At 42.7% G+C, this 11,883-nt stretch overlaps 1 protein-coding gene across 1 annotated transcript in view; it reads left to right on the top strand.

The window, feature by feature from the left end:
• The window catches only part of LOC147024837 (mitogen-activated protein kinase kinase kinase 1-like), a 110,145-nt gene extending 98,639 nt beyond the window's left edge, over window positions 1–11,506 (top strand). The window contains exons 10-12 of the mRNA XM_085885148.1: window positions 5,150–5,383; window positions 11,032–11,153; window positions 11,287–11,506. Of these exons, the coding sequence (XP_085741274.1) occupies window positions 5,150–5,383; window positions 11,032–11,153; window positions 11,287–11,491 (561 nt within the window). The 3' untranslated portion in view covers window positions 11,492–11,506. The remainder of the gene's footprint in view (window positions 1–5,149; window positions 5,384–11,031; window positions 11,154–11,286) is intronic.
• Window positions 11,507–11,883: the final 377 nt, after the last annotated feature.

The raw sequence follows: 11,883 nt of genomic DNA, 5'->3' as shown, positions 1-11,883 counted from the left end.
GCCTGGTAGTTCGGGTCTATCCGACAACGCCTCAGAGGAACGAACGGGCCTTTGCTCTTTCAGAGTTGATGCTCTCTCTAAGAGCCCGCTCGTTCCTCCGCGTCTGCTCGGATCGTCCCGAGGCCCGATCACCTCGGACCGTTCTGTTGCTGGCTGGCGACCTCTCTCCGGCTTTTTCCAAAAACCCGCAGCTCTGCGCGGCACGGCAGGCTGGCTGTGCTCCGAGCTCCGACTGCCCTGTGCTGGACTTGCTCCTTGGCTCCAAGCTCCAGTCTCCTCGGCTCTCTCCGACTGAGCTCCACGGAGAACCCAGACCTCCACTTGCTCCAGCTCGACTCCAACCGAACTCCGACTTCAACTCTCACTTGGCGTTCCAGCGCGCCTTTTTATGGGGTCCGTGGGTGAGGTCTGATCCTTGACCTCTCACCCTTCACCCCTCGCTGGCTCCGCCCCTTTTGATCTTTTGATCCGATCGCAAGTCATGCAAAGAGAGCGGATGTTGCAGAGATCATCGGCCCTCGCCCCAACTAGGGAGTCCCCGCGTCTGGTGGCGGAGATGTTGTTCGTTGGTAGGATTTGCCGTGGCTGGCAAAAAGATGGCGGCGTTTGTGGAGATGAAGGTGAGGCGATGTTGTGGTGGTGTAGGTGGTGAGGGGATGTCGTGGTTGTTGAGATAGTAGTTGTGGCGGGGATGGCGTGGTTGTTGAGAGGCGGTTGTTCCAAAAAAAGACAGCAAAAGAATAATGGCTGACTCAAAGATCATAGCCCTTTAAACATCAGTGAGGAAATCTAATCTGAACACACACTTATCGACATAATTGATATCTGGGAAACCTGAATGGTGTTCTGTGAATTTCCACAACCGTAACAATATATATATATATATATATATATATATATATATATATATATATATATATATATATATATATATATATATATATATATATATATATATATATATATATAGATTCTGTAGAAGAATTCTCAGTATGAGTTAACATCTTGGGCCATAGATATAGGAGACCAGTCCTGTGGAGAGAGGGCTGCTTGCAGTCCGTGCCATTCTGCCTGAGTGAAATGCTAGACTTGCTGGTGGTGAGGCAGCTCCCTGAGAATAGCCAGAGATATGTTGACTTTCACAAGCATATGATCAGATGAAGCAATTGGAGCAAAGGAAGAGCAGGAGAAATTTGCGGAAAAGTTGGTCATCATTAAGTCAAGAAGGGAGGATTTGCCATTGGGAGAATTCTGGGTGGGAAAGTTTGCAGATTGATTTACTCAAAGAAGTCCTTTGCTGAAATTCCGTGGCTGGTGAGAGGAGTACCATTGCTCAGCCAAGTTGCACACTGATGATTTAAATTGCCATATATGAGGAAGAGAGAGAGAGTTGGGATGAGTGGTGAAAAATTTGTCCATGTTGTCTGAGAGATGTCGATGGAATTGTCACTGTTAGGAGGACGATGCAACACACAGGTGAGCAAGAGGTGGGAGCGGAGGGGAAGTCACAGCCAGATGTTATTCTGGGGGTTGGGGTGTAAGGTCAGTACAAGAGCAGTGAGAAATTGAGTTATTGATGAAAGTTCCATGTTGTATCTCATTGATTGGCCGGATCTGCATCTGGACCTGAACCAAAATCGAATCGGCTTGTTCTTGTCATCTACTCAACTCATCCACCATGTTTTGTCATAACTCATCCACAACTTTTTGAGATATCATGCAGTATATATATATATCTCAATGGTGAAGAATCACTTAAAATTTCTCGTGTCCAGATCCACATTCAGATCTACACCAAAACTGAATCAATCGGTCCTTTCACACACCCAACCTGTCTACCAACTTTTATCTGAATCTGCCCATAACTTTTTGAGATATCCCGCTGACGTAGACAGACAGACAGACAGACAGACAGACAAAAGAATAATGGGTTTAAACATAACCTCTGTCTACCTTTGTGGCTGAGATAACAAGGGAAAGGCAAGAACAGGAGAGGAGAAAAGTGCACAGGAAAATATGGCAAACCTGACACCAGTATCTGCATGTTTTGGAGGAGAGACGTTTTGTTGAAGACGGAAGAAAATTGCTCAAAGTTAACAACTGTGACAAGCAAATGTTTGATTAATCTTTAACTTGGTTAAGGTACAAACTCCTCATGCTTACCAACTAAAGATGTGACTTTCAGTTGTTTGTTTTCACAACACCCTTCACCCCTCTGAAAAAGCAAGATTGTCCTAAAGCTGAATCCGGTTTAAACTTTCCTTCAGGGCTACCCGTGAGGCATACCTATATCCCACGGATGTCCGGCACGAGCAGAAAGTGCTGGCAAGCATTTGGGTAACCACCGCCAAAGTTTATTTTGGACAGTGGTCCATGTCCTGGTTTTACACTGCCCTTTTAACGATGTGTGTGCCTGGGCAGAGCAGGCAGATAATTTACCAGCGTTTCTTTAATGTTGTTTTAAATCCGTCCCTTTTATTTTCTATTCATTTCTCATCTTTATTATAGGGGCAGCATTCTTTTTTTAATTTCAAATTTCATTCAATTTTGTAGTTCTTTGCTGTTTTAGCTTTTATTAGAGGTTTATCACTTGTTTTGGATTGTTGATAAGGACATTCAGGTGAAGCTTTGACCCCCTCTTTAACCCCATCATTGTCGGACAGGATGATGCATGAGGTAGTACGTACACTTCATTTTGAGCTGTCTTGTCTGGGTTAAATTCTCGACCCTACTTTGAATTGTCCAGATTGGTGCTTCCTCGGCATGGAATTGCATTGCACAAAGTGTGCATTCCCTCGGATTGGCGTTAAACTGGGCATTCCTTCTGCTAACATGAGCTGGTGTACGTTAAAGATCCCGCGGTGCTTTTTGCAAAGAGTACCGTAGGCGATTGTCGCTGAACAATTTCCAAATTCCAGCTTTTCTGTGCAGATGAGCATCAAGTTTAGACATTGCATCAAGTGCCACAGCTACACCTCAGTAATGATTCAACCAGCAGGCCAAATTCGCAATTGAATCTCGGTCCAATCTGCATTTGTCCCTGACACTAACTTAACTCTATCAACCCTCCACACCTCCATCTCCAAACAGAAGATATTTTCATGCTGTAACCCTATCCATTGTCTCAACTTTACGCTCCTCGCTCTTTTGTCTCCACTCTCTTCTTGTCTCGCACCATTCTTTGCAGTCCTTCAGTGAGTATCAATCTTCTCTGATGTCATGTTTTCTTTCACTACTACCTATCTTTTCTATCCTTGTAAAATCACTTCCTCCTCACTCCTCCTCCTCCCTCCCCCCTCAATTTTTATTTACCTCTTATATGCTCATAGAACACGTTTGCTCAGAGTTCCCATGACTGCCTGTTCTTTGCCTCCCTGTCATTATGATATCTTCATTTGCTTGTAATTTTGAATTATTCTTCCAGTAGCCTCTGTTTTTTATAGGACAACACTTTAATGTGACACTCTATATATCAGGTTTTTAGTTTTATTTTTTGGTATACCTTGTCGAGGCTCGTATGAGAGATAACACACAACGCACAGCAAGGGGGGCATGAGATAAGAGGGGTGGGAGTGGGAAGGACAAAACACGTGGGGAACAGACACATTAGGAGATCTGTGGAAGGGAGAGGGATGTGGCGGGGAACATGGGGTATACAAGATGGACATTTCAGGGACTTTCAGGAAGGAAAGCAGGGAATTTGAAGGTGGTGGGTTTGGGGTGGATTAACGGGGGTAGAAAAGATCAAGGATTTGGATGGGGGATGATAAGAGGTGGTGGTGAACAGCTGTTTTGAAGGCCTGTTGTTTATAAAAAATAAAAATAAAACAAATTAAAACAGCATGATGAAGAGTGAAGGATATAAAGCTTAATGGGAAGTTGAATACGAGTCGCGAGATTGTTATGCCTCCACCGCCAAAGTTGCTGGAGGCATTATGTTTTCGGGTTGTCCATCTGGCTTTTCGGCCGTCCGTCCATCCGTCTTGATTTTTTGATTTTTTCCCATCTTGATAACAGCTTGATTTTTTTTTTTTGTTTTTTTTGCTTTGAAGTTGTCTTTGGCAGTTGAGCATAAACATTAATCTGGTTTGGGCTCAGAACTCCAGATTTTTATTTCTCTCCTCTGGTTTTGCATTGACAAGTCTTTAGAGTTTAGACCATTATGCATGCTCAGCAGCTGTTCCCAAGATGCAATTGTTATAGGTTTTATTTGTATACAATGTTAAGGCTCGTGGAAGAGCTGGAGCATATAACGGAACAGGATGCAGCAGAACAAAAGGAACAGTAGAGTGGGGTTGGACAGCAACAGCACCGTTGAGAGACAAAATGGAGGGATGCTTGGACAAATGAGTTGTAGGGGTGGATGCACAGGGTGGACAAGGGGGATACGGAAGCAAACTCTCAGGAAGCAAAAACTGGAAATTTCGGAGGAGATAGGCTTGCGGGTGCGGGAGGGATGGGTTAATCGGGCTGAAAATATCATGCTTTTGGATTGGGGATGATTTGAGATGGTGGTGGGCAGCTGCCTTGAAGACCTGGAGGGCAGAATGACGTAGAAGAAAATGTGGAAGTTGGTTTCACGGGTGGGCAAAAAAATGAACGAATGAGTAGAGGTGAGCAGTGATTCTGGATTTTTGGAGTTTCACCACAAGCTAGTGGCTGGTGTACCGTGTGCACCCTGCAGAAACCTGGGGGTGAGGACAGACAAAGCGCGGAAAGAGCAGAGGGTGTAAGACCAGAAAGGAGGTGGTAGAAGACAGAGAGGGACCACCGACTTGTCTGCGATGGAAAAGGCATAGTCTCATCGACTCAGCTTCAGCACGGAAGATTCCAGTGATCTTGAAGGCCTTTGTTTCCATGGCATCAAGATGAGAAAGGTGTAAGGCTGGAACACCAGGCCAGATGGGAAAGCTGTACTCCATCAAGCTGCGGATGAATACCTTTGTGGGATTTCCAATGAACGATTACCAATTGAGTTCATATGGAAGCAAATTGTGTTTATACCAATGATATGTTCTATTTGTGATAGAATAGGAGGTGTATTAACTATATTTTTATTGTGCACAATACTTTCCTTTGGAGATATTATTGTTGCTGTTGTAGTTGTGTTTATTGCGTTTATAAACTGACCCAAAGTTATCGTGTGCAGGTGTTTGGAGTCGAGCTTGTTGGATGCCTTTTCTCAAGAATGTGGGCTGTGCGTGAAGTCGCCCTGCGGCGGCTCTCCCATGATGTTAGTGGGGCCTTGCTCCTTGTGCATGGTGGTACTCGTGGAACTGAGCATGCTACAGGGATGACGGGAGAACATATAGTGCGCAGCTGCTGCGGAGTGCTCGCCGTTGTTTGTGCTGACCCAGTCTATAAAGTTTACGTGGCAGCATTGGTGAGTGTTTACAGCTTGGCCTTGCCTTTTTGGAAATGTCTGCATATATTGTATTTCCTTTATTATCATTTTATTTTTTGTACTCACTGAGCTTGCTTCATTTTCCTCTTTCTACTTTCATATCCTTTTCCAATCTTTCAAAAATTTTGATTCTTATTCATCTATTTTGTTGTTTCTGATTAAAGCATGAGTCACATTTGCTCTACGGCTTGGATACGGCAGCCGTACCCCCCACCCTCCCTGAATTGACAGAAACGTGCGGCGGCCGCAGAGTTTCTGAGGTGGCCTCAGGGTGGCCCTACGCCGTATGGCTATCTTTTACAGGCCGGAGGGGTCTCCGTGGAATTAAAGTGCGGAGTTATAACTTTTTCATTTCGAGGTTGGCCATAGCAATTCGACAAGCCATAGCCATGACGTAGATGTGTTCCACGTCGACCGTACGTAGTGCGTACGGTGGGCTAAGCGTTATTCGTGCGGCTGCCATAGGCTCTTATCAATGAAAAATGATTTTTTTATCATGAATTTTATCATTTTATCAATGAATTCTTATCATGCGCAGGTAGCCCAGCCTCTGCCGTTGAGGAACAACCAGCGCCATCTGTATATAACCTGGTCCACAATCTACATGACAGATATGAGCTATGATATACATATGAAAAAGAACTGGTATATATACCCACTCGTTACCGTCCGTCTGGCCGCACATTCGCCTTAGGGGCCCCACTGCGGTCGCCTTGCGGGCACCTTGAGGCTACCTTGCGTCTGCCTTGAAAATTCTAAGGCCGCCGCAGGAACGCCCTAAGGTCACCGTGCGACATCAAATCAAAGACCGTACGGCACCCCCACGTTTTCGGTCTCCACAATTTCTAAATACCCCGTGCGGCTACCCGAAAATAAAAACATATGTGACTGCTACATTGTGTGACCGTGGAAATACTGCGGCCGCCCTATAATTGCTAGTGGCCGTAGATTTTTTTTAGACCCTACGGCCGCCGAGACAAATGTGACTGAAGCATAAGCAACAACTATCACTTCACTGAATTTCGACTAATTTATTTTGAGACGGCCATCTCTTGTCCACGATGGCCTATGAAACATGATGGCACATGTGAAACAGTGAAAAGACATGTTAGTAGGTTCACAACAAGGAGTGTGAAACTATTTTTGCATTCACAATTCGTAGATGGGTCACCATTTTTTTGTTTGTTTTTTGAATATTTTACTTTACTCTCACCCCATTTGCTGCCAGTTAATAATCCTGTGTTTGTGATGCTGAACCCAAACTCTTGGAAATGTAAACTGTTTTGGAAAAAAAACATCACAAGGCAGATGAATAAAATTGGAGCCTCAGTACTACAAGGTCTCAGCATTTACGAGAGAAGTAGACACATTTACTACGTGGCGATGAAAGAGCCCGGTTATTAAAATGACCATCGGAGGCCTTTCGATCCTTGTAATGCTGTTTATTTTTGCAGTTGGGAGCAGGGATGGGGTTTCGAGAGAGATGGGATGGTGACGGGAGGCAGGGAGAAACAAAGATGTGTACAGAGTGAGACAAAAAACTTATGTTTGGCTGACCTTTCCTCTGCCGACTAATTTTAACAACATGAATGTCAGTACTTATTCAGGTCTTCCAATCCTTGTTTTTACTGATTTACACTTGTTTTTCTTCTTGGTCAAACATGATGTAGCATAGGAAAAGAAAGAGGTTAGGTGTGAAAGACAGAAAATAATTTTTAAAAACTCGCCTCTGTTAATTTTACTTTCAAATTGGTTGTGTTGTTGGCGAAGAAAGAGTTCAAAAGCGACATTTGCTGCTGGGAACTTGGTGAATCACAGCTTTTGCTCTGGCCTTTCTTATGTTTGGTATAGCGAGAAGTTCCACATATCTCCAAGCCAGATCTTGCCTGAAGGCTTTGCTTCAATCACTGTCTCGTGTTTTTCTTATGAACTCGCTTGTGACAATGCAACCATGTCTTTGTAGGCAAACGGCATGGAGCAGAATTTTAACTCGATTTTATTTTAGTTTACTTATTTTTGAGGTAGAACAGGAATTATTTATGACTATTTCAGAAAACATCATGCAGATGTGACTTATAATGATAAAGCATTGCATAATGAGTCCCATCCAAAATACATTGGTATTCCATTCCATCGTAGCATGACTTATCCAGAACATAGGAGGAAGGCTTATGAAAAGATGAAAACTTCGACCAATATTATCTGGAAACCTCCAGGCACTGGCTTTGGGGTTGATGCATGTACTCTCTGCTCTGCTAATCCTGCCATTGTTTATTCCACTGCAGAATACTGCATCTGTGTGGGCAGGAAACATCTGGATCATCTATCTATAATTCCAGCAGTGTGTGTGTGTGTATGTGTGTGTGTGTGTGTGTGTGTGTGTGTGTGTGTGTGTGTGTGTGTGTGTGTGTGTGTGTGTGTGTGTGTGTGTGTGTGTGTGTGTGTGTGTGTGTGTGTGTGCGTGTGTGTGTGTGTGACACCGCTGTTTCTCGACAACCGCTGGTCCGATCTAATTGAAACTTGCCAGATATATTGCTGGGGACTTGAGGATGTGCCTTTTCAAGGTTTGATATTAATCGGACAAGTGCTTCCCAAGTTATGGCCATTTATTTACTAAACCAATGACAAGATATGTTGTTGCGTGGGCGTGGCCGATGGGGGAAGGGAAGCTCAGCCGCATTCCCCATTACGGGTTACAACGTACGGACTTCCGGAGAGTGATGACTTCGTGTATTCTAATACTTTCTCGATTTCTTATGCGCATTTATAGATAAACACAATGCCGCAAGTTATGATCGTTTTCATATTAGACGGTGTATAAATTTCGGTAACATCCGAGTGCTGGTATGCCCCGAACCAGGAAGTAATTTTTTTCTCTCTTCTCTTCTCTTTTTGTTTTTCCTTGCAAGGACATTGCGAAAAGGCAAAATACGTTGGCGCAAATTGAATAATTGGCCATTAAAACCTAAATTGCGAGTCATCGTAACTGTGATATGCGAACATCCGCGCCACCCACCTCCGGGCACGCGAGAGTGAAGAAACAGCCTGTGTGGTTGTTGTTTGTTGCTCGCGGTTTGAATATTTATTTATTATTATTTTTTTTTTATGGGCAGCCGCGTTCCCCATTACAGGTTACAACGTACGGGCTTCCGGATAATGATGACTTCGTGTATTCTAATAATTTCTCAATTTATGAGCATTTATAGATAAACACAATGCCCCAAGTTATGATCGTTTTCATATTAGACGGTGCATAAATTTGGGTAACATCAGAGTGCTGGTATGCTCCGAAGCAGGAAGTAAATTATTTTTTGCACGTTTTTTTTTCTCCTCTTTCCTCTTCTCTTTGTGTTTTTCCTTGCGATAAAAGGCAAAATACGTTGGCGCTAATTGAATAATTGGCCATTAAAACTAAATTGCGAATAATCGTAACTGCCATATGTGAACTTCCGGACAGTGAGGACTTCACTTCTGGATAGTGACGATTACTGTATTCTTTCCCGATTTCTGTACTTTCTCGATTTCTTTCTTGATTTTCTTAAACCCAATACCCCAATCCAGTCAGTGACGATTACTGTATTCTTTCTCGATTTTTTTCTTGATTTATCGACTTACTGTATTCTTTCTTTCTCGATTTCTGTACTTGCTTAAACACAATGCCCCGATCCAGTCGTCGTTTATGAGAGCGAAGGAACGGCCTGTGTAGTTGTTTCTGGCATGCTGTTTGAAAGTTTTTTGTTTTGTTTTGTTTGCACCTACAGGCACGCACTAGTATCCTAAATTCTGCAATGTGAACCATCACAGGGACACTAAAAACAACACCTCAAACTGTCTGCCTGTGCTCTCAAATATTCCTCCACCTGATATCCCATAAGCAATCCACAATACGTCGCCTTTGCAGGCCAACCCAAATATCCCCATCCATTAAGACCTGCAAAATGTACCTATCTCCGATCTCAAATCACGCACGTCATTCTGGAGCACTGCCAGGACCCCCAGAGACTTGGGATTTGACGTCCAAGATCAATGGTGGCGGACGGTGCTGGGAAAATACCAACATCCCAACACAAATACCTGATTTCTGACCCGACAGAAGAGCCTCCTGAATTGGATCTACCCCCTGAACAATTACCCACGTTTAACCAGATTCGCACAGCCAATGCTCAGACCGCTCACTATCTGCTCAAATGGGAAATCAAGGAAAGCCCAGCATGTGACTGCGGTGCACTTACCAAACCATAGGCCATATATTTAACCACTGCACATTGTGAAAATCCAGTGTAAGCAATGCAGAAATCCACGCACCCTCAACTGATGCGAAAAACTTGGCTGTTAAACCTAGATTTTGATTTGTGAATTGCCAGTGGTGAAGTCGTATGCAAGAAACAAGAAGTGCAGGTTTTCAATCCTCATTATGACTCAAAGTAAGGTTTTACTTTCTGCTCTGCCTTTACTTATTGTCTTAAAGTAAGGGTGGGCCCAGATGGCATCAGTACCCTTGTTCTCAAATCCTGCTATGCCATTCTTTTTTCACATCTATCTGCCCCATTCAGTAAAGTGAGAGTTCAAACTGTAGTTGAATCAAAACTCACTTTGTGCTTTTGTTGTTTTTCACTTGTCTGCTCTTCTTCATACCTGATAATCTTCGCATCTCACCAGTGTATAATAAACTTTTTACCCCACGCATGCAAAGCGAAAAGTGGGGTTAAGCAATTGGTTCACTCTGTTTGTCTGTCTATCGACAGATGCCAGTATATGATTGAGAAACTACTTGATTTCAATTCGAACCTATAGTTTTACCGTATTTTGGCTCTGAATTCATCCCAATTGCATGTGCACAGAGAGGAGTGAGACAATATTTCTATTCTGTCTACCTGTCTGGCAGTCAAAGAAAATTGAAAATCATTCCAAACAGGAAACTTACTGTTTTTAAGGATGTCATAAAGGACACAAACAGCCACGAAGAACTAATGTAATGTCTTAAATAATGTGGTGTAAAAGACTCTGCATCAACGGTGGTGAATTCCCCCCCCCCCAATTTTTTTTTGAATCTTTATTTTATTTCAATTAAATTATATACTTGAACACGAGAACACAAATCGCCTTCTTGTCACTTCCAAAACCGTTTAGCAGTACTTGGACAAAATATTACAGCATTTTACATCATCACGACCAATCAAATTTGCTGCTCAAAGACCCCACGCATGTCCTTGTTTCTCAAGATGATGAGGGATAAGGTGTTCTATGAGCTGTCGAGTTAATACTGCGTTATGTGATGAACCCTCAAACAAACTTTTGTTTTACATTAAAATGACATTGATAAAGCACGAGTAAGTTTTCTTAAGAGAAGAAAGTGCACTTGCATACAGTATTACTGCTATTCTTTGAGTGTTATTTATTGTTTGGTTCACAATATTATAAATGTCATTCAAGAAGAGGACTAAGTGGGGACCTGCAAACACTTGTACTTTTTATAAGTCAAATGAATAGGTAAAATGTTTCAAGAAATATAGATATACTGTAATGTAAAGTTCATGCAATTGGCATTTGCGAAAGTCCGAGATGCAATTCCTAGATACCTGCAGTATACCTGCCAAGACAACAGAGTGTTGTTTGCATTTCCCCAGAAAACATTGCGTGCAATGCTGGTGTACACACCTTGTCAGTGGCCCACTGATCGGACACTCTTGCAGCGGTTGCTTCGACCAGTAGTTGAGAGCATCTTGGTTAAGTGCTCTGACACACACAGGTGTGTATGCATGCAAAGTTGCTGGAAAACCTTGCCATTTGCTTGTCCATTCTTTATTGATGCTAATGAATCGATGTGTGCCATCATTTCTGCTGCTTCTGTTGCCATACTTATTTATTTATTTATTCCTCAGTCGAATGAGCCAGCTGTCGGTGTCCACTTTATTGGAACTCTGCAAGAGTCAGAATGGTGAGCTGGCAGTGGGAAGAGAGATTCTTGCTTCTGGTAAGGAAAAATTTCCTCAAAACCTATTCCTTGTATTTTTATTTATTTTATTTTCCTCCATCCTTCTGTGTGAGTGGTTAATACATTTATCAATCAACGTTAACATGCCGTAGGATGAAAAATGGATTTGCTTTTTTTTTCATGGATTTTCCTTTACCTTTTTTAGTTTCTTCCTCTCCTCTCTCATTTTCATCTCTTCCCCATGAGATCTTTATTCCAATGAATTATTTTGATGAAGGATATTTTTGTTAGCTACGCTAACTATTATATCAACTTCTTTCACTGCTAAAGCTTAGCCTTGCACATTACATTTATATCCGTACGGTTTGGTCTAGTTTACAAGGACGGTGTGTTTGAAACAGTGGTGTCCACAGCTGCTGTTCTTGCACTTTTGTACAATCTCATCTTACAGATTGTATATCGTGTAAACAACACTGGCTTTTCATATGCCACACTTCATCTATCTGATCTGTGGATGTTCTTTAGGTGTGTGTGTGTGTGTGTG

Source organism: Eptatretus burgeri, chromosome 6 (assembly GCF_056783735.1).
Source record: "Eptatretus burgeri isolate ZD-2024b chromosome 6, Ebu_testis_v1, whole genome shotgun sequence".
NCBI classification, from domain to species: domain Eukaryota; kingdom Metazoa; phylum Chordata; class Myxini; order Myxiniformes; family Myxinidae; genus Eptatretus; species Eptatretus burgeri.
Note: the sequence above shows the minus strand (reverse complement) of the source record. Positions and strands in the feature narration are given on the sequence as shown.